This window comes from Thamnophis sirtalis, unplaced genomic scaffold (genome assembly GCF_051295495.1).
Source record: "Thamnophis sirtalis isolate CommonGarterSnake01/CBP01778 unplaced genomic scaffold, rThaSir2_p1.2 scaffold_1, whole genome shotgun sequence".
Lineage (NCBI taxonomy): Eukaryota > Metazoa > Chordata > Lepidosauria > Squamata > Natricidae > Thamnophis > Thamnophis sirtalis.
In genome coordinates this window covers 3,862,527-3,885,380 of record NW_028261381.1, presented here as the reverse complement: position 1 = coordinate 3,885,380, position 22,854 = coordinate 3,862,527, and the positions used below count along the sequence as shown (strand labels likewise).

The window sequence follows — 22,854 nt, the reverse complement described above, 5'->3', positions numbered from 1 at the left end:
GGGACCCTCGCGTCGCGCGCCAACCGCGTCATTCGGCTTCTCAGTTTGAGCATCTCCAGCGGCGGGGCAAAGAATGTGGAACGGAGAGCTGGACGGTCTGGTAAAGTGGAGTCGCCTTGCAGTGAGGGGGGGTGTTCTCCCTAGTACGAACTTCGCCATTTGAACGAGAACCAGAAACCCCGCTAAATCCGAGTAACGCGCTGCGGAGGGGGTTGCCTAGCAACCAGGACGCCCAGTCGCCAAAAATCGCGAAGCCTCGGGCGACTGATTCATTTTGTCCACTTCGGGCAACCGTAATTCGAGGAAGGGACCCTCGCGTCGCGCGCGAATCGCGTCACTCGGCTTCTCGGTTTCAGCGTGTCGCGCGTTCGGGGCCCGGAAGTGGAACGGAGAGCCGGACGGTCCTGCAGAGTGGAGATCGAGCCACGAGGAGCAAGCGGGAAGCAAAGCGCAAGGAAAGGAGGGACGAGGGATTTGGGAAGGAGGAGGCCGAGGCGCCTTTGTCCTTTGCTCTGCCCTTTAGTGCAAATTCCCAGCCCTGAGTGGCTTTGAGACAGTTGTTTTCTATCTATTTGGAACAAAGACTGCTGAGAATTCAGTAAGGAGAGAGTGACGTTGGTTCTATCCGGCCCCCCTTGTAGCTTATATTCCTCGATTATTGTTAATTTTAATCGATTTTTTTTAAAAATGTTATTGTTGATCTTTTTTTTTAAATTATTTTTATTTTTTATTACACAGACAACAATGGGAAAGGGAGAGGATGAGAAAAAAAAAGGGGGGGGGAAGGGAAACCCATCTTCACATACAATATGTCGTTTAATCACAGGTGCATCCCTACTAAGTTTATACATCCCGTATCTCTCTGTTGTATATTTAATAAGCACCACAATAAGCTAGGGTTTAAAAAACAACAAAACAACAAAATAAAGCAAGAGAGAGGGGGAAAAAAGGGGTAGGGGGAGGGGGGGAGGCCAAAAGGGACAAAAAAAAGTCCAAGAAGGAAAGGGGGGGGGGAAACCATCATCACATGCAGCATGTCGCTTGATTACGGTTGTTTTAACATCTACATCTTCAAATAATGTTTACCATCTCAGATATTTCCTCTAGTGTAACTAAAGGTCTCATTTTCCTTCTACAATATATATTCAGTTAACATTAGCATTGTTTTCCCCCAGAGAATATACTTCTATTCATTGTTAATCTTGCATTTCATACCTTCAAACAGAGATCTTATTCCTTCATTGTTCAACAAGGCATCGCTGCCTATATATGTTATTGTTGATCTTAATTGGGTTCGTTTTTTGGATACCCAATTATAAACTTGTGGTTTCTTTACTGGATTTACTGTATATCCCAGCTTTTTTTTTTAATTTTAAACACATTAAACCCCCTCCCCACTCTCTCGGCCTTCCGAAAGTCTACTAAGACCTGGCTACATATAGCTATCTTTTTGTACTATACATTTATCCCATCTCTCTCTCGTGCTACCTGTAAAGAAACTTATTTGGGTTAACGGATTCCAAAAGTAGAGAATCTTATTAGCAAACCAGACTAAAATTACGTTACCTCCCAGTTGTCAGGATGTTGAACTATCTTGTGTATCCTGAAGTTAGGCAAATTTTTCACCAGGTAGTCAGCTAGGAGTTCTGCCTTAGCAAAGTAGGGGCAATCTGCTCTACCTGGAAATTAAGTAGTTAATTTAAAAAATGTACTCAATTATAAACTTGTGATTTCTTTACTGGATTTACTGTATATCCCAGCTTTTTTAAAAAAAATTAAACACATAAACCCCCTCCTCACTCTCTCGGCCTTCCGAAAGTCTACTAAGACCTGGCTATTCCGGCAGGCCTGGGGCTGTTGACCTCATAAATGAGGTCCAGCCCCACTAAGGTTGAGTGCATGATGTGCCTTTTAACTTGCTTTTCTCTCTATGTTAAATTTTTTAGTATTCTTTTTAGAGTTGTTTTTATGTAAGCCGCCCGGAGTCCTTCGGGATTGGGCGGCATATAAATTAATTAAACTTTGAACTATAAACACATCAACAAACACAAACACATGACTTAAAACAACGTAGGAACAAGTAGTTCCATCGTATATCATACAGCGGTTCCGTATCGGTTTCTTTGCAGTTAGTGTTTTCCCTTCTATACATTTCTATCTTGCATTCATGGTCCCCTCATTCGTTATCCATTTTTATGTACTATTCTATATTTATTTATACTTAGCTATTTATAACAAAATATAAAGCACAATATAGGTAAATATCCCAGCTTTCATTCAAGAGCAAAACAGTATGTAGAATGCTGCTTCTTCCTGTTTTTCTCCATAATAACCATCCAATGGGGGAAAGGGAAGAACTGATCCAAAGTCATGAGAAACTTCTATGGCTGAGGGTGGATTAGAACTTGGGTCCTCCTTATCCTAATCCGAACTTTGACCAATGCAGAGCCATGGTAATGAAGTAATTTGGTATTAAAAATTAAAGAACATCAGAGTGTAATGATGATCAAACTACACCAACAACACATTATTTCAAGACACAATATCCATACGCAACTTTGGTAGATTTTATTGAAATAATTTATAAAATAGTACTCAGAATTCAGTAAGGAGAGAGTGATGTTGGTTCTGTTCGGTCCCTTGTATCTTATATTCCTCTATTATTAATTTTAATCGAATTTTTTAAAATGTTATTGTTAATCTTAATTGGGTTTGTTTTTTGGATACTCTTTTTTTACTTTTGTAATACGTGTGGGTTTTTTTTAATGTTGTACACCGCCCTGAGTCCTTGAAAGAAAGGCAGCATATAAATCCAACAAACAAACAAACAAACAATCTTTATAGCCTTATCTTCTGGCTATGAACTCTGAAGCTTCGCCTTTTAAACAATTTTGTTTTGTCTTTCTTCCTCCATTATTGGTTAATGCCTTGAGAAGCTTCCAGTTTTCGGAGGAACGAACACGTTTACTTGCTGCTGTAATTCTTGCGTGGGCCTGTCAATGTACAAAATTGGAGGAGTGAATTAAAACATGATTTCTTTTTTAAAAAAAGACTAATAACCTTTATTTTAAAATTAACTTATATGAGATCTAGTAGATTAAAAACAACCATTTAACTGAGCAAGAAAATCTCTACTTGTTCTTTTATGTCTACAGAAGTTTATTCAAGAAATTTCCCAACTGAGACAAAACTGAACACTTAGACTCCAAACTAAATTTAATATTTTCGATCGCTTTCGGAATTTGCAATCATATTTACTTAGATGAAAGTGCAAATTCTGAAAGCCAACCTAAGTACTGTACTGACTTTAAATGTTCACAGCTTTGTCCCATTTGGGAAATTTTGGCCCAAGTTGGCTCAGTCTTGCAGTACTCAGAGCCGAGGTGGCGCAGTGGTTAAATGCAGCACTGCAGGCTACTTCAGCTGACTGCAGTTCTGCAGTTCGGCTGTTCAAATCTCACTGGCTCAGGGTTGACTCAGCCTCCCATCCTTCCGAGGTGGGTAAAATGAGGACCCGGATTGTTGTTGGGGGCAATATGCTGACTCTGTAAACCGCTTAGAGAGGGCTGAAAGCCCTGTGAAGCGGTATATAAGTCTAACTGCTATTGCTATCATCCCTCTCATTATTATTTTAGATTTAGTTAAGTTTACACTTCATTTGGAAAACAGATGACTGTACTAATTGTAGCAAAAAACTAAACAACCCACCTTAAACTGACTGCAGTTGATTTCATGTACTGTACTGGTTAATTAATTCACATAATTTTATGTTAACAGCTTTGTTCTGATTTTCTTCTTTAGGTTCAAATAGTTTTTTCCCAAGCAAGATATTGTAAAGAAACGGCAAGATGAATAGCAAACTGGAGTATTTTATAAAGTCAATAAGAAGGCTACAGGCATGTCACAATGCAGCGAGGTCTTTTCCTAGAAAAGAAATCAAAACAACTGCGTCTGGGATTAGTGGTTATAAAAATTCTGCACAAAATGTTCAATCTCCATTGTACGTTCCTTCTTGCTGGCTCCATTCTTCAATTTCAACTAGTTCTCAAAATTCTTTTGTTTATGTTGGGAGCAGTGATGCAAATGAGCAGAAAGTAACTAATGATCTTGACCACGAGCAGAATTTCAAACCCATTCAGTCGAACTCCTCAGAGGAACTTAAAAAAACCACTGAAGAAGAAAAGGATGAATTTGACATTTCCCAGAAATTTTTCAGTGACCTTAAAAAATGTGTATCTCCTTGTGATGTACTAGACTTTGCAGCAACAAGTCAGGTCTCTCCAAAGTATCTCAGTAATTCTTTTTCAACCATGTGGATGCTTAAAAAGAAAACGCTTAAGAGTCAGAAATATGACGAGACAAAGGTGATGATTGAACACCCTCAGTTTCGACAGCTCTGTCAGCATGTGATGGACGAAGCAAAGCACATGGATGGCAATGATTTGGCACACACACTACTTTCTGTGGTAAAGTTAGGAGTTCCACAAAATACCTTGTTAGTTCAGACATTACTGAGGACTTGCCAGGTAAGCAAAACCGTGACCCGTCAAAAGCGCGGAGGACAAAATCGCGCTCGACGAAAGCGCGCATGTGATGTCATCAGAGCGCGACGAAAAAAATTAAAAATTGAAATAAAATTAAAATTAAAGCAAGCCGATTCACATAAAGGTAAGGGTTAGGTTAAGGGTTAGGGTCAGGTTTAGAGCGTTAGCGTTAGGTTTAGCGTTAGGTTAAGGGTTAGCGTTAGGTTTTTCGTTACGTTAACGGTTAGGTTTAGGGTTAGATTTAGGGTTAGGTTAAGGGTTAGGTTTGGGGGGGTTAGGGGAAGGTTTTAGCTTTATTTTTACATTTTTCGATCACAGCGCGATGTTTTCGTCGCGCTGTGATGACGTCAAATGCGCGCTTTCGTCGAGCGCAATTTTGTCCTCCGCGATTTTGTGGTGGAACCAGCAAAACAAAAAAACAAAAACCCCAATAGACAAAATTTAAGGATACTTTAAAATAAGCAACAGTTCTTAAAAAGTTAAATTTATTATTTAGCATGTTTCTAGACTTCATATATCATCTTTTGCCTTAAAAAAAAAATAACCTAAGACATTTTAGTTTCATTATCTATGCATTGAAAAAGTTACTATTGATTTACAGTTTAGTCTGTACTCCTTTATCTGAAAATGGACCTGAATTTAGGACTTAATTTCCAAACTGATATGCAGCTCTGGCCAGATGCGTCACATAATCAGAATTGGATCTAGTTTGTAACCAGGAATCTTCCAGAAACTTATCAGGCCTGGAATGTAGACTAGAAAGGGTTTTTTTTTTTGAAAGAATAAGGTCCCAGAAAAAGGTTGAATTTTAGGGCAGCCCTAGAACAAGAAGGCCATGTATGTGGTGGACAAGAAGGTACGAAAGAGTTTTCCCCCCCAATTTTCTTCCTTTTTATTATTTTAAACTGCCTAGAGAAGCCTTCATGGCAAGATAGGCAGCAAATGGATTGAATAAATAAATAAATAGCAGTAGGAATTTGCTTTGTTAATTTTTCCTCTGGCCTATAATTTTAATCTTTCCAGGAAAATCTTCTAAAACGACTTTTGAATTTTTCAACAGGAACGTATCAATGAATTTAATACGCGATGTGTCTCGATTATTGCAAGCGCTTTGAAAGTCATGGAAAAATGCAAGAATGTGGAAGCTCTTCAACTTGGACTACAGTAAGAAAAGACTTTTAAGTTTGTACATTGGTACTCATCAGTTATCGGGCACGCTTGTGGGATATGTTTCTTCCTAGTTAAATAGTTGTAGTTTATTCCAGTGTATATCTGAACCGAAACATCTTGACCTTAGTCTTAATTCCAGTTCAAATTACAGGTTTCTTTAGTAAACTAAAGATTAAGACTAATTATAATTTAGCATTTAGAAGCAAGCCACATTGAGCCCATGGAGAATTACTGACAAATATACCTGATCAATTTTTATTTTCTAGGATTAAATTCAAATGAAATATCTACAAGGATACTTTTCTGTTTATCTTATGTGAACTTCTGACGTAGTTCCTGGGAAACTTTAGTGCCCATATCTAGGCTGTCCATTTATACTTGTTTCTGGATATTTGTTTATCCCACTTTAATTTTTTTTCAACAATAAAGGCCTTTTACAGTAATAGTATTAGAGAACATATCTATACTTGTCTGTCTATCAATCATCTAGTGCGTACAACTAAAATCTGAATTTTAAAATTAATAATTAAAAGTTTGGTGGGAAAGCTGTATTTTTAGTTTTCCTAAGTATTGGCTGAGTGGAGGCCAAATACATCTCCTTAAGGTGCCCACTCTAGAGCCTGGGGCCCATGTAAAATAAGGCCTTCCTGACTTACTAGATAATCAAATTCTTTTAAAACATGATCTGAAGAGATTTTTCTCTATTGGTCAAATAAGGTATGTTCATAGTGGGATGTGTAGTTCCCACTATAGACTGGCACTAACTAAATAGCAATAGCAGTTAGACTTATATACCGCTTCATAGGGCTTTCAGCCCTCTCTAAGCGGTTTACAGAGTCAGCATATCGCCCCCAACAACAATCCGGGTCCTCATTTCACCCACCTTGGAAGGATGGAAGGCTGAGTCAACCTTGAGCCAGTGAGATTAGAACCGCTGAACTGCAGAACTGCAGTCAGCTGAAGGAATTTAAAATATATAAACAGTACATTTGTGAAAATGTACTTACTACTGTTCAGATTTCTTAAACTTGTATCTCTGCAAGTAAATATCAGAAATTCATGTGAGACAAAGTACCATCAGACAGAAAACTAATGTCATAGTTGATATTTATTTAGTGACAATATTTTTAAAAACAAAAACAAAAATATTTCCCCTCAAATCTAGGCAGACATATTAACTCTATAGAACTTTCATGGAATGAAAAATGAAATCATGCTTGTCTAAACCAGGCATATGACACAAAAGTAATTGAATGAAATTTATGACGCTGTCAACTTATGTGACAAACAGACAGGTTTAGGAGATGCTGCGGAAATTTCCAATCCGTAATTGTGTATAGTAAACCTAGAAAATTAGCTGTATTTTTAATCTTTCTAATGCTTAGAATGTATTTTGTTTCAATTGGAAGATGTATAGTGTCAGTTATTATTTGCGTGTGTAGGCCGCATGCGTACAATGATACCTGCTCCATTAGTTTTATGTCCATTACATTTTCTTTTTCTGAGATTTTTTTTCTTAATAGGTTACTTTTACAAGACCAAGTCCACAAAATATCAGATGTGTTCGTATTACAAACCATAATGCGCAGTATCGGGAAGGATGTACCACTGACACTTAAGAAAAATTTGGAGGTAAAACACCGATACTATTTTCAATTATTGCATTAAGTTTGTATGAATATACTTGCAGGGATCATTGCTTTTATCATCACAGAAGAAAAAAATCATTTATTTTAAGAGTTATGAATGTCAGGAGTCATGAATTATAGTGAAGAGTCTTAACTACCTATCTTTAATTATTTCTGCCTTTCTAGAAAAATCAGGTATGCAAGAGGTATACTGCTCTATCAAGAAGTCTGTCTTTGTAATAGCACCTGCTCTCTAAAACAGCATTTCCCCCCCACCCCCAATATGTAGTAGCTCCCACATGGATAATTTTCCAGAAGTCTTTCAACATTTAGCTATTCTCACAGGCCTTGTTTGTTGAATCCTACAGCTTTCTTGTTTTACTCAATATTTATGGTTTTTCTTTTGGGTGACCATGATCTGTTTTTCTATTTTATTTCTTGTTTTTTTATGTAAGCTGCCCAGACTGGGTTTGGAGTAGGTTGAACTCCTACATGTATAAGTAAATAAATATTATATATTAATCTTTACACTTGTGGTACAACAGAAGTGATTTCATTATTTCCGTGTTCCTTTTTTTTACAAGAACGTTGATAGAAGAAACATATTTTCATGTAGTTGATTTACTATATTTTTCGGAGTATAAGACACATGCTTTTCCCCCCCAAAAAAGAGGGTGAAAATTTGGGTACGTCTTTACACCAAATGTAGCCTGCCTGCCCATTCACTGGCCCCCACCTTTTGGCCTCTGCTTCCCAGCAATTTACCTCTTGCAGCAAATGGAGAAAATGGGGCTTGTGGAGGTGGCAATAGGCTATGGCAATCCCTGCAGCCTGAAAGAACTGATCCTCAGGAGGCCCGAGCTTAAACCGAAATTGAAAGTGAAACTTGCTGTATGCTGCAAGGAGGCAGATTGCTGGGAGGCCAAGCCACATTCCCCCCCCCCCTTCTAATCAGGCTAAACTGAAACAGATTGTTTGCTGCAAAGAGATAAAGAGATTAGGCCTCCTCCGTATTCCATCCGCTGGTCAATGCCATCTGGCAACCACCCGGAGGAGGGCCTTCTCTGTGGCTGCTCCGGCCCTTTGGAACGAACTCCCCGTGGAGCTTCGAACCCTCACCACCCTCCAGGCCTTCCGCAAAGCCCTTAAAACCTGGCTATTCCGACAGGCCTGGGGCTAATGAGTCTTGTCCCTTCCTCGAATGGTATGGTTGTTGTGTGCTTTTAAACTATGGTATTGTTTTTGTCTGTCTTTTATTCCTTATTTGTACCCTCCCCCTTGACTTGGGTTGTGAGCCGCCCTGAGTCCCCTTCGGGGAAAAGGGCGGCATACAAATGTAATCAATTCAATTCAATTCAATAACTATAAATGCCTATAGAATGTTCAAATTATTAGACTTATTTTTTAAAGACTGCTTTATTATTGTTCTAGACAACAACAAAATGAAGAACCTTTTTAAAATAAATGCTTGATCTGAAGAGGCCCATTGCTATTGTTATCTTCTTTTAAATAGCAGAGAATAATATATACTTCCAGAAAGCCACATCAATTTTAACAGCATCTGTACAAGTATAGTCTGAAATGTATCACCACAAACAGTGTACATCTTCTGTATGTTTGCTATAAGGAGGCAAATTGCTGGGAGGCAGAGGTAGATTGTTTTCCCCTTGTTTTCCTCCCCAAAAGCTAGGTGCGTCTTATACTTTGGAGCATCTTACACTGCAAAAAATACGGCATATGGCTGTCCATCTAATCACAGCAATTCCAGTTGACTAACCCTATATAAAAACATAATACAAAGAAACATCAAAATAACAGCAGAAGTAAGTTTAAAGACAACCAGACTAAAACAACACAATTATGAAATCACCTTAACTATATGGAAAGTGAGAAATCAGAAATAGGCATTCAGGTGTAAATGGTGCTTTAAACAACATAAAAGAAGTTGTTGGTTACCTATTTTTCGGAGTGTAACACACACCTGAGTTTAAGATGCACCAAGGTTTTGAAGAGGCAAATTAAAAAAGAAGTTTTTGCACTGCAAACAGCCCGTTTCTCACGTTTCCCCCCCCCCAAAAAAAGGGCACGAAGAGCCTTTATGCCCTTGGGGGTGGGAGGATGAAAACGAGCCAAAAACCGACCCATTTTTCGCAAAAACAGGCCCATTTTTTGTCAAAAAAGGGCATGCATAGCCTTTAGGAGGCTTATAGAATGCTCCTGGGGGTTTGGGGGGGGGGCAAAATTGAGCAAAAAAATGGCCCATTCCCAGCCCCAGGAGCATTCTGAAAGCCTCCTAAAAGCTATGCATGGCCATTTTGGTGAAGGGGCAGGATTTCGGGAGGCAAAAAATGCTGTATTTGGTGTATAAGACACACCCAGATTTTCAGCCTCTTTTTTTGTGGGAAAATGATGTGTCTTATATTCTGAAAAATATGGTACTTTCTCAAAACTTGAAATCTTCAAAGCAAAAGTAGGAGAAAGACATTTGTTAACACCCTGTGATAACAAACAACAATTTTATAATCCTTCTCTTGTAAGCCAATGATACCTCCAGTTAATTTGAAATTTATTTCAATTTAGAGCAAGATGTTGAACCTGATGAGTCACTTCACAGTTCCAAATGCTTTTCAAATGTTCAGGGTATTGGGTGAAATGGACTATCTCTCTGTTCCAATCCTGAATGCTTGTAGTAAGACGATAATAGGTAAGTCAGGACAAATGTATAAGATTGCTAAGGTTCAAATCAGTTTTATTTAATTATGATGTTCTTGAATCCAATTTCTTTTAATTTGCCCTAAGAGTTTACAGGTAAGTATTTGCTTATGAAGAGCAGAACAAGAAAATAGGGAATATATGTAGGTTATGGTTGAACTGTTAAGTATTTGGGGTTCTTTAAGCTTGATTGTTTTTTCTGCAGATGTTTGTAGCGTCCTGTGGTCAAGTGCCTGCAATTTGTAACGTTTTTGTGTGTGCCAGGAACGCATTTATTTCTGGTTTTTGGCAAAAAATATCCCTTGCAGACAATGGGTTCACTTAGCAAGTAGCATTTATTTCTGCCATAATTTTGGGCTGAATAATGGTTGAAGACCACTTATATCTGGTAATTTCAGCCTTGGCTTATAGTTTATAAAACTAGACTTGTGCATTTATAGTGAAAATGATAAATATTTTAAGAGAATTGGCTCCGAAAGATCATTCTTAGGCTACTTTAAAGCAACAGAAGCGTTTTGATTTTATTTAACAATATGTAGTAGACATAGAAGGGTCAAAAAAAAATTGGATGGCATGTTAATAAATTATTCAAAAGAGAAAAACCTTCATTTGACCAAATCTTGTTCCTTGAATGGTTCTTTAGTCCAGTGTTTCTCAACCTTGACAACTTGAAGATGTCTGGACTTCAACTCCCAGAATTCCCCAGCCAGCGAATGCTGGCTGGGGAATTCTGGGAGTTGAAGTCCAGACATCTTCAAGTTGCCAAGGTTGAGAAACACTGCTTTAGTCTTGCCAATTATGCTGCATTTTCTGCTTCAGGATTTATCATGTCATTTCTTTTTACTAATTCAAAGTACAAATGTTTTTTTTTTTTTTTACAAATGTTATCAACCAAGTGAATTTTCAATGTGAGTTTTCTTTGTATGTGTTAGAAAACGTTGAAGGAACTCAATTTTTCAACCTGCTGAATGTTTTGAAATTTGGCAAACAATTAAGATACCAAAATAGGATACTTTATTCTACATTAGCTGATTATGCCGCATCAGTCTTCTATACATGGAACAGAAATGAGGTAATTATATAGGATGTCACTATTCATATTACTGACATTCTCAATTGTAAATGAATGGTATAGCATCAGATGTTAATATTGCTTTTAATTTTATTTTATTCATGATATTATTAGGATAATCCCTGTAACTGCATAGGAATGGGGAGAGGTGTTGCAATATGGACAGTATAGTTAATCTGTTTTTCCTCTATACTTTCACAGATTATGATGGACTATGAATAATGTGAATAAAATGTTTTTGTTTTATATACTTGATAAATGATACTAAATGATAAGAAGTTTAGAAATGTAGAGATTGGTTTGTTCGAAGAAGTTATCAGGAATGTGAAAATAGGTCGGAAAGATGTAAATAAAAATTTAAGTATAATCGGATTTCTTAACAGAATTACTGGATTTAAATACGTGCAATATGATGTTTTTGTGGTCTAGTTATTTGAGACAGATTTAATTCTTCCATGTGTTTAAAGATACAGTGGCACTTCGCCATCCAATCTAAAAAGGTTTCCAATGCAGGTCATATTATATAATATAGCTCATATTATAAAATATAGTGGCAATGTAATAATAAGTCCATGCAAAATTTTACCCCTCCACTAGTGATAAAACCAGAAAAATATAATCAAATAGAAATAGATACATCAGTCTCCAAATACATGGTTTGTTGAATTTTATTAAATTAGAATTTAATAGAATTTGTATGCCACCCAATCCCGTGGGACTCTGGGCGGCTTACAGAGCAAGATAAAAACATTTAAAAATTTAAGACTAAAAATACAGTAGTTAAAATTACACACCATCCATTTTATCTAAGTGGGGCTGGACATTAATCAACAGCCCCAGGCCTGCCGGAACAGCCAGGTTTTGGTGGCTTTTCGGAAGGCCGGGAGAGTGGTAAGGGTCCGGATCTCTACGGATAGATCGTTCCACAGGGCCGACGCAGCTACAGAGAAGGCCCTCCCCCGAGGGGCTGCCAGCCGGCATTGCCCGGTTAACGGCACCCAGAGGAGGCCCAACCTGTGAGATCTTATTGGTCGTTGGGAGGTATGTGGCAGAAGGCGGTCTTTCAGGTAGCCAGGTCCTAAACCATGTAGGGCTTTAAAAGTAACGACTAGCACCTTGAAGCGCGTCTGGAGACCAATTGGCAGCCAGTGCAGCTCGCGGAGGATGGGTGTAACATGGGTGTATCTAGGTACACCCAGTATCGCTCGCGCGGCTGCATTCTGGACCAACTGTAGTCTTCGAACACTCTTCAAGGGCAGCCCCATGTAGAGCGCTTCGTAGAAGAGAAATTTAGACTGTTTAATTTATTACTCCCCAAAACAATTCTCTCCCATGTTACAACCGAGCTTCCTGTGAGGCTGGAAGTCAGTTGAAAAGGGTGGAGGGTAAGAGACATTGGATTGGTACTGTATATTCTAAACAGCAAATTGTAGACACTATTCTGTCACATTCTCTCCCCAGCCATTTTTCTTTAAGTTGGGATTCAATTTAAAGTAAACTAACAATGATAGGTAATAATGGTTACTCTGACGCATATCATAATTTCCTTCTGTATTATGAAAAATTACAATTTGGAAAAAGCTTTTAAAAGTTAACAGTTGGGCTTTGGATAATGCAACCAGGCTATGAAGCTTTGGTTTAACTTATTACAGCAAATTAATTTCAAATTATTTCACAAAGGGCAGAGGGGCAGAAATTTGTCCAAGAAGTTTAGAATAGAAAAGGGATCGTAGCTGCAGGAAAGCAAAAAGGAATTTGCTTCTCTTTTCGGATGCATATTCTCAGGCCCAACAACATTTTAGACTATTTTTTTTAAAAAAAAATCTCTTAATGAAGGTGTCTCAATATATGTGTGTTACTTTAACTTCTCTTTTTGATTTCAGGTCATTCTGTTACTTTCAGCTTTTGAAAGGCTTGGTGTTCATCCAGTTGAACTGATGGATAAATTTCTTGAGGAAGTGATGCTTCATCCAGAATCCTTGAACTTCAAAGATGTTATAATTATTCTGCAAGCCTACTCTAATCTCAATCACTTCTCCAGCGGCCAAAATCAAGAGTAAGTTATTCTTTAGTAAATACTCATTTCAGAAATAATTTCTGAAACATTTCTGGCCATTTGTGAATAATCTTCAAATTTGCCACCAATTTAATATACAGAATTATTTAATAGTGTGTGAGTATTATAACATGGGTTCTCAAGTTTTAGATTATTACAATCCAATAAAGGATGTATATGACGACATATTACCATCACCACCCCAGGTAAAACAAAAAAACAGAACATAAACATTTTAATGTTCTTTTTGCTTGATTTTAACAAATATTTGAAAGGGGAACCAAGTCAAAAGAATAAAAAAGAAATGAAAACACAGAAGAGAAGAGGAAAATAGAAAACAGATTTACAAGCCATATAAAACTAAATAATTTTCATAACAGCATTAGATCTGTGATGCATATAAATATGACCTCCCACAAAACTGCGGTAGACTAAAGCGCGCTCGACGAAAGCGCGTACGTGACGTCATCACAGCGCGATGAAAACAGCACGCTGTGAGCAGTAAAGTTAAAATTAACGCGTAAATCTAAACCTAACCCCCCCAAACCTAACCCTAAACCTAACGCTAAACCTAACCCTTAACCTAACCCTAAATCTAACCCTAACCCTTAACCTAACGCTAAACCTAACGCTAACCCTTAACCTAACCCTAAACCTAACCCTAACGCTTAACGTAACCCTAACCCTTAACCTAACCCTAACCCTTACCTTTACGTGAATCGGCTTGCTTTAAAAGCACTTTTTAAAGTGCCCTTTTTTCTCCACGGTCGTATTTGTCGCGCTGCTGATGACGTCAGGTACGCGCTTTAATCGGGCACGCTTTAGTGGACCGTGGTTTTGTCGTGCCATGCCATTCATTCCCTTCCTCCTTCCCTTCCTTCCTTGAGATTTTACAAGGTGCCTCAATATGTTACAACTCTGGGTAGCTTACGAAATACAGCAAGAAATCTGATGGAATATATGATTAAAAGAGAGACCGAGAAAAGTCACAGTTACTTAACAGACCAAAACATCTCTTAGGGGTCCACTTCAAACCAGGAGCCGGGGTGTTATAACCAAATCAAATCCATATTTAGTAACTAATAGAGGCAGTCGATATACAGGTAATAAGAATGGTGGATCGAATAAACAATAGGAGTTTCTATCTAATAAGGAAAGTCTGTCATTATAACAAGTCAGGCAAAAATTCAATATTATAAAAAGCCTTAAACTCCACTTTTTTGGACTTAGTCGTGGTAGTGGAAACAATATTTCTAATGTGAAGGGGGAGCTGGCTTGGTCTGCATAGTTCCTGAATCTGGGTTTCCCTTTCAAGGTAGCCTTCAGAGTAGCCTCTCCTCATTCATCAAGAGCAGAGAGAGAAAGGGCTCTTCCCTTGCCTGGGCTGCTCTAAGTACCCAAGTACTGTTATTAAACTGCTTGTTGCTTCCAGGGCATTGTCAGACTAAAGGCTGGAGCAAATTTCTCCTGCACTGCCCGAGAGGGAACATAGACATCCCTGTCATTCAGGGATAGTTTTATAGGCATCCTTTTTTATAAGTCAGTGAATGTTAACGTTTCCTTCTTTGAATGTGCCTTGCCTTCTTCCTCCTCCCAGTAGGAATAGGAACCATATTCAGGGTGCACATCTCTGCACAATGTGCAATTGGGATTCGGGAGGTGTTTGAGTCGGCCCATCTGCAGCCCTTTGCAATTTCTGCTTATCCATCAAACCCTTTGCAGTGCAGGTATGCAGGGATGGCTGCAGGTAGTTGCGGGCAACTATAAATCAGTCCTAAGTGCCCCCCACTCTCTTTCACAGAGTCTCCATAAGCCTGGCTTAATTTTAGTACCTTCCTTGTGCTTGAGTAGCCTGTAAATCCCTTACCCTCTATAGATATTCTCTCTGCAGTATAAGTGTTGGGTCAAGTGATCTATGTCCTTAAGGCATCATTCCTTCTCTTACAATCGTGACCCGACAAATGCGCTCACGACAAAAGCGCACCAACGAAACCGCGGTGAGAAAACTGCGGCGTCATCAATGCGCCCACAACAGCGCGCCGACAGAAGCGCGATTTAAGTTAAGAGAAGCGCAATTTAAGTTAAGGTAAGGGTTAGGTTCAGGATTAGGTTCAGGGTTAGGGTTAGGTTTAGAACTCGCGGTTATTACTTGTTCGTTGAAGGCGCACTTTTGTCGGCGCACTTGTCAACGCGCTTCTGCGCTCATTCGTCGGCGCGATTTAGAACTCGCGGTTTTCTCACCGCGGTTTTGTTGGCGTGCTTTTGTCGAGCGTGCATTTGTCGGTGAACCCTTACAATTATATCTGTTTTTTAAAAAAAGAATCGCCATCACTCAAGCTTCATTCACCTTGCTCGAATATGCCAGATTGGTTGGTTTACATTCATCACACATTTGTATCAGTGCATCAGTGTGATAAATGTCCTATACAAATCATGGGCAATGCTCAGTGGTGGAATCCTGCCGGTTTAACAACCAGTTTGGTGATCACGTGCTGTGCGCGCCCATGCCTGATAAACACACTGCGCACATTCACGGTTTTAACAAAACTTACCTTCACTTACTTCTGGGGAGTAACACAGCTGAGGCGCGGCAATCCGCTCTGCCACGCGAATCAGCTGAGAGTATATAGGTAAGTAAAGCACAGGGAAGGGTGGACGGGCCCACCTGAGCGTCGAAGCAAATCGGTTCGCTCCCCAGCTGATCGTTGGAGCTACCGGTTCATTTGAACCGGTCCGAACCAGCTGAATTCCACCCTTGTCAATGCTGATGCTATTATAGTTTGCTGAATGACTGACTACCAGGATAAAAATAGATCATACTCAAATGCATTCCCTTTGAAAATTAATATTAAAAATTGAGATATAATGATTATTTAAAAACTACAATAAGTATTCTTAATTTCAAAGGTAATTACAAACACATTATAATTCGTTCTAGAAGTGATGCTAATACTAAACAAATCAAATCTGAACGTGATGGAAGAACTGTGTGAAGGAAGTTTCTATTGCAAAATAGCAATATGTAGACATTTTCCTAATTTATCTCATGAATATTCAGCTGTGAGTTGATATACAAGTATTTGTAGATTTATTCAGCCTATTAGGAATTTATGTATTTGTTTATCTCCATTTTTTTAAAGGTTTCTTGACTCTCTGAATAGTATATTGAATGAACATCTACATGAGATTGATAATATGGATTTACTAAGAGTTGTATATTCATTCTGTCTTGTTGGATATCTTCCCCAACTTGCTCTTAATCAATTGCTTCAAGAGGAAATTCTCAATGATCTAGTAAAATCAGGTTAGAGATTTATTTTATTTTCTTTTTTTAATCTGTGCTGACCATATCTCTGTTAATTTGTGCACAAAAAATAAACTTATATATAAAATAAATTTGTTATGTAATAAAAGGTAAACAAAATACCCGTTTTCAGTTTTATACCATTTCCATATTTCTTTCGAAACGATCAAGTTTAATATTGCATTGTTCATTAGTATCCTAAAATCCGTATCATGGTGATGTCTTTATTGGAACTTCTTAAAGACTACAAAAGTGGTTCATTGGGTTAAGAAATGAACCTACCAAGGAAGGAACAGTCATTGAGGAATAGGGCAGGAGTGCTCCCTAGTGGGAGGAATCTGAAGTCATTGGCTGGAGGCTTCCCTGGGAGAAGAGAAGACTGAGATAAATTTGTTTATTTATTTTATTTATTTATTAATTAGACTTATATACCGCTTCATAGGGCTTTCAGCCCTCTCTAAGTGGTTTACAAATTTTTTTAGCAAATTGAGTCAGCAACTTGCCCCCACAGTCTGGGTCTTCATTTCACCCACCTCGGAAGGATGGAAGGCTGAGTCGACCTTGAGCCGGTGAGATTTGAACCGTTGAACTGCAGATCACAGTCAGCTGAAGTGGCCTGCAGTACTGCACCCTAACCACTGCGCCACCTCGGCTCTAATCTAAATGCATGTCCTTCACCCCAAACCAGTGGTGGGATTCAGCCAGTTTGCACCTATTCGGGACAACCGGCTGTTAACTTTCTAAGCAGTTCGGAGAACCGGTTGTTGGAAGAAATCTCCTTTTGTTTTTCCCCACTTTGCAGGGCTAATCCTGTAAGGAAGGCAGGAAGGAAACATTCTGGTGGTGTTTTCTAGCCTAATCTTTATTGACCTGCTTACAGAAACTGCCTCTCCAGTTAACCCTTATTACATTGTAACAGCTAAGGCGAAGCGCCCGTCGACCTGAGTAATGTTGGGTTGGCCACGCCCACATGGTCACATGACCACTAAGCACCACCTACCCACCTGGTCATTAGAGCAGAGAACCGGTTGTTAAATTATTTGAATCCCACCCACTGCCCCAAACCCAAGGCAAACAGGGTCACAGAGAGGCAGCTGTTAGACCCCAGGAGTCATTGAGGAAGCCTTCGACTGGAAGGGGCCTATCAGAAGACACAGAATCACGTGATGTCAATGAAGAGAGATGCCAGATGAGGCCCAAAACTCCACGAAGAAGAGCTTTAAGCACGCACAAAATAATTCTGTCAATTCCCTTCTTATCCTTCTCTGAGTGAAAAACCTGAGGGAGAAGGATGAGAAAGTGCTTCAAGGTGCTACTTGCCACCCATAAAGCCCTCCATGGTAGTGGATCTGGGTACTTGAGAGACCGCCTACTGCCGATCACCTCCACACGACCCATTAGATCTCATTGATTAGGCCTCCTCCGAGTTCCATCCGCTGGCCAATGCCGACTGGCAACCACGCGGAGGAGAGCCTTCTCGGTGGTAGCTCCGACCCAATGGAACGATCTCCCCGTGGAGCTTCGTACCCTCACCACCCTCCAGACCTTCCGCACAGCCCTTAGAATCTGGCTATCCCGTCAGGCCTGGGGCTAAAGATTGTAACCCGCCTGAATGGTATAAATGTTGTGTTTTAATCATGTATTGTCTTATATGTAAAAGTCTGTTTTTCCCCCCTTCCTTTGGATTGTGAGCTGCCCTGAGTCCCCCCAGGGAAAAGGGTGGCATATAAATAAACCTTCTAATCTAATCTAATCTAAAAAAGTGGGTGCGAGATAATTAAGCAAATATCTCTGGGGAAACAGATAGAAAAAGTAAGACACTGGGAAATGTGGACCCTCTGCTGTAAATAGTTGTGGTGTTTTTTTCCATAATTGCTATAAAAGTACCTGTACAAAATAAAAGATCTCCCCCCCCCCCCAAAAAAAAGCCACCTTTATTTTTCTGAAGGAGTCATCCTGCTTAAAGATAGACTCATCCTGATGTATAATTTTTTTTTTAAGTCACACCAGGACACAGAAGCAGGATGATGAGAGGAAAAAGAATGCGAGATTTTAGGGCAACGTGAAAAGACATTAGCTGCTGACTGTTTCCTCTTGTTCCATGACTCTTGAAAAAATATAATTCAACCGTTTGTTAAGGCATAATTGCTAAGCAAGAAATTTTATGTATCCCTTCTATACATTTTGAACCTAGGGAAAGAAATATTCTTCTTTTGAGGCATTGTCCCTAGCTGGAAGAAAGATCTTGCTGGACTCTTGCTGAGTCTAAAGAGGTTGGTTGTTCAGCTGGCAGTCTGATTAATTATGATTCAGTCTGAAATTGAACCAAAAGAAGCATCAAACTTTGGGCTGCTCGTTTTAATTCAATCTGTAAGCTTTTGTAGCCAAGTATACACTTAAAAGTTGAAACACTCGGACACACTGGATCCTAGGCAAGAGGAAATTAAAGAGCTTGAATAAATGATGTTTGAAGAACAGAGTCTTGAAAACAAGGAAGAACATCTCAAGCGGAGATAATTCAGATTCAAAGCCAAAGCAAGAAAAATAGTTTTGAATCTTCCTTCAAGTACCAGATCCACTAATGTCCCTTATGAGGAAGGGATTTTTTTTTATTTTCCTTTTTAAAAAGGTTACCCAGAACAGGTAGTTTGGCGTTATCAAATCTGATGGCAACTTTCCTGACTAATAAATTTTATTAAATTTCATGAGCTGCAGCTCACTTATCTGACGTATAAAGTGGCCAGGCTGATGTATGTAGAATTTCAATTGGGGAGAGGATTGGTGGGCAAAATAGGTTGTTTGTGCAAATTAAGTTTAACACGAGACAGATTACCAATATGTTATCAGTTAATAGTTATAATGTGTTAAAACCCCACTGTGTTTGTTGAGATGTTCCGGGATTTCTGAAACTTTTTTTTAATTGAAAATTTTTGAAAAAAAAGAGGCTTTTACAAGTATTTACCTCCCCTCCCCCACCCAGACCCAACCCCCCCCCAACCTTCCCAACCCCCGACTTCCCAGAACAAATACAGGGTATAAATTTTTATCAAAGATGTTCTAAAATAAGCTTTAAAAAAAGTTAGTATCATCTTTCATTTGAGCTTTAACTCCTCTTTTGTTAGGCTAGCTCTAAACAGATTATATCATTCCTTGTTTCTTCAGTCATAAACTATCTGGAATTTCTTAGTCCCGTATTTATTTTGAGTATAGTCAATCCATCTTCTCCACTCCAGTTTATATCTCTCGTTTGAATGGTCCTTGAGATATGCAGATATTTTAGCCATCTCTGCTAAGTTTGTGACTTTTAATGTCCATTCTTGAATAGTAGGCAAATCTTCCTTCTTCCAGTATTGCGCCACCAACAGTCTTGCTGCCGTTATTAAATACAAAATCAAGTTAGGGTGCATTGGCCGGGATTTCTGAAACTTCGATGCATGCGAATTCTGGTCAACGGTGCTGCCAAAGACCCACTTTTTCGAAACAGTCTTGAGGTGGATGTCTTGGCATGAAAGTTTGTAACATCCTGCATAATGTGGTGTTTGTGTGTTTATTGTACACTTTTACAACTTGTTCTGTAGATAGGTATAGGCTGAGGTTGATGGTGAGAGTAGTCCCTGCAGTTTTCTTGGCAAGCGTACCTGCTTTCCAGGACAGAGAGGAAGTGACTTGCCCAGGTCTACCTAATTGGCTTTGTCCCTAAGGCAGAGCTGGAACTCACGGTGTCCCATTTTCTAGCCTGATATCTTAACTGCCCCAACCACTACACCAAAGTGGCTCTCTCGTTTAGCATGGAAAAATAATAGTAGAAGGCTACAAACACCCATAAATGTAAAAATGCATGTAATGTCATGATTAGTATATATTCATTACTATACAGAGATAGTCCTTGACTTTAAGACCATAGTCGAGCCCAAAATTTTTGTTGCTAAGTAAGACATTTGTTAAGTGAATTTTGCCCCATTTTTTACAACCTTGCCACAGTTCTTAAGTGAGTCACTGCAGTTGATATGTTCGTAACTTGATTGTTAACTGAATCTGGTTTCCCCATTGACTTTGTTTGTTGGAAGGTCATAAAAGTTGATCACATGACCTTGGGACACTGCAGTGGTCATAAATATGAACCAATCGCCAAACATCTGAACTTTCATCACATGATTATGGGAATGCTGCAAAGATCGTAACTGTGAAAAGTGGCCATAAGTCACTTTTTCCAATGCCGTTGTAACTTTGAACAGTCAGTAAATGAACTGTTGTACTTCGAGGACTACCTGTACAACTATAAAAGAGGGATATGTTAATTTCAGGAATATACTTTTAAACAAATGAATTACGTAGATGTTAACATTTTATTAAGGAGTCAGGTTCCGATATGTGTTCTCTTGCTCCCTCAACAACAGCTCCCATGTGATGTGGGGAGTTTTAATTTCAGATTTTCAACTATGCCATCGGCCAAGCACATTCCCTTCTGTTATGTTTTGTTCGAATTTTGTTAATTAAACTAGATAATCCCCATACTCCCAGGTTAAACCAACTTTTCAGTTGTAGAATTTTACAAATTTGGAATGAGGAACTGGAGTATCTTTAATCTTCCAAGTTGGTGTCTTCAGCTTTAAAAAGTAAAATATTTTCCTCCGTTTTTAAGGTGAGAATAATTCACAAAACATTTGGGGGGGGGGGCTTTTATTGGACTCATCCAGGACTGTTTCTGAAAGGCTAGTTATATATTTTTCTATCCTAGTGATGTCATAAATGGGATGATATAGTGTCAAATATTTTGGCCCTTGGCTGGAAATCCTCCAAAGGACAAGAAAAGTTTGTCAAGGGGGATTGTGTTTAAATATATTAATACAGTGTTTCTCAACCTTGGCAACTTGAAGATGTCTGGACTTCAACTCCCAGAATTCCCCAGCCAGCATTCGCTGGCTGGGGAATTCTGGGAGTTGAAGTCCAGGCATCTTCAAGTTGCCAAGGTTGAGAAACACTGTATTAATATACTGCTAAGTTACATCCCCCAAATTTTGAATTGATCTATTTATGAAGAATTTTGGATATATTATGCTTTGATTGTTTTGAAAAGAAGATTATGTTCTTAGAAAGTCACTGGCATCCCAGATTATAAAGAGTTACATGGTAAACTTTTGATTTGGGTGTTTATCAACACAGTGGAAGGAATAAAGTATATGAGTCTCTGTCAAACTTCTAACTTAAAATTTGAGGAGCTTTAAATACAGGGAACAAATGATAAATTTATTTCATTAGTTTGCCCACTTTTTTCTTTTTCATCCTTCCCCTCTCTTTTTTGTACAGCATTTTTATACTTCATTTTCTTTTGGTGTATTTAAGCAATAAAAATAAAGTTAGAAGGGAAAAAGGCTCCTTGCTGAAGGTACTTATCAGGATATATTCATTTTATTTCTAGGGTGCAGTATGGGGAAAAATTGCAGACATTAAATTAAATTTGACCATAGGTTAATACTGATTGGAGCTTTCCCAAAGCTTACAGAATAGAACAGATCTCCAGTAATTCATTCGTATATTTGAAAACCTATTTTTTTTCTTCCTTAGGCAAAACATGTGTGTCTTTATTCAAGCAGATAAAGAGTTCATTGGCTAACAGTTTTCCTTTTAATTTCTTTTACATAGAAAAAAGTGTCGGTATGTTGCCTGCAATAAAGGTTTGTCTCGAACTTGATGGAGATTCTTCCACAACATCAACAATTTTACCAGAGAAATTGTCGTCATCACTAGAGAGAATACTTGGTTTTCGTTATCCTAAAATACAGGAAGCCCTGCTTACACTTTTGGAAAATGAAAATTTGTTTCAAACAAATGTACAGTTGACTCAAGGTTACTGCTTAGGTATGAAATATCACAACGTTGTTATTGTTCAATATGGAGCATTTGCTGTAAAGCCTTACCTATTGCTACTCAAAGCATTTACTGAGCCTTACCTATTGCTACTCAAAGCATTTACTGACTTTTATACATATAAAACCCTGCTGTGACTAAATCCAGATTATTTGCCAACTGCCCTCTACCTATGAATAACTGTGATCATACGTACTTCATTATTAAGCCGAGGTGGTGCAGTGGTTAAATGCAGCACTGCAGGCTATTTCAGCTAACTGCTAGTTCTGCAGTTCAGCGGTTCTAATCTCACCGGCTCAGGGTTGACTCAGCCTTCCATCCTTCCGAGGTGGGTGAAATGAGGACCCGGATTGTTGTTGGGGGCGATATGCTGACTCTGTAAACCGCCTAGAGAGGGCTGAAAGCCCTATGAAGCGGTATATAAGTCTAACTGCTATTGCTATTGCTATTGCTATTATTAAGGACAATTCTTTATTTCAGAAAGTTGTCCTTTAAATTTA

At 38.7% G+C, this 22,854-nt stretch overlaps 1 protein-coding gene across 1 annotated transcript in view; it reads left to right on the top strand.

The window, feature by feature from the left end:
- Positions 1-546: 546 nt before the first annotated feature.
- The window catches only part of FASTKD2 (FASTK mitochondrial RNA regulator 2), a 29,370-nt gene continuing 7,062 nt past the window's right edge, over positions 547-22,854 (top strand). Inside the window, 9 exon segments of the mRNA XM_087706767.1 lie at positions 547-598; positions 3,802-4,526; positions 5,605-5,708; positions 7,238-7,346; positions 9,923-10,046; positions 10,987-11,126; positions 13,010-13,182; positions 16,323-16,486; positions 22,130-22,345. Coding sequence (XP_087562893.1) covers positions 3,849-4,526; positions 5,605-5,708; positions 7,238-7,346; positions 9,923-10,046; positions 10,987-11,126; positions 13,010-13,182; positions 16,323-16,486; positions 22,130-22,345 — 1,708 coding nt within the window. The 5' untranslated portion in view covers positions 547-598; positions 3,802-3,848.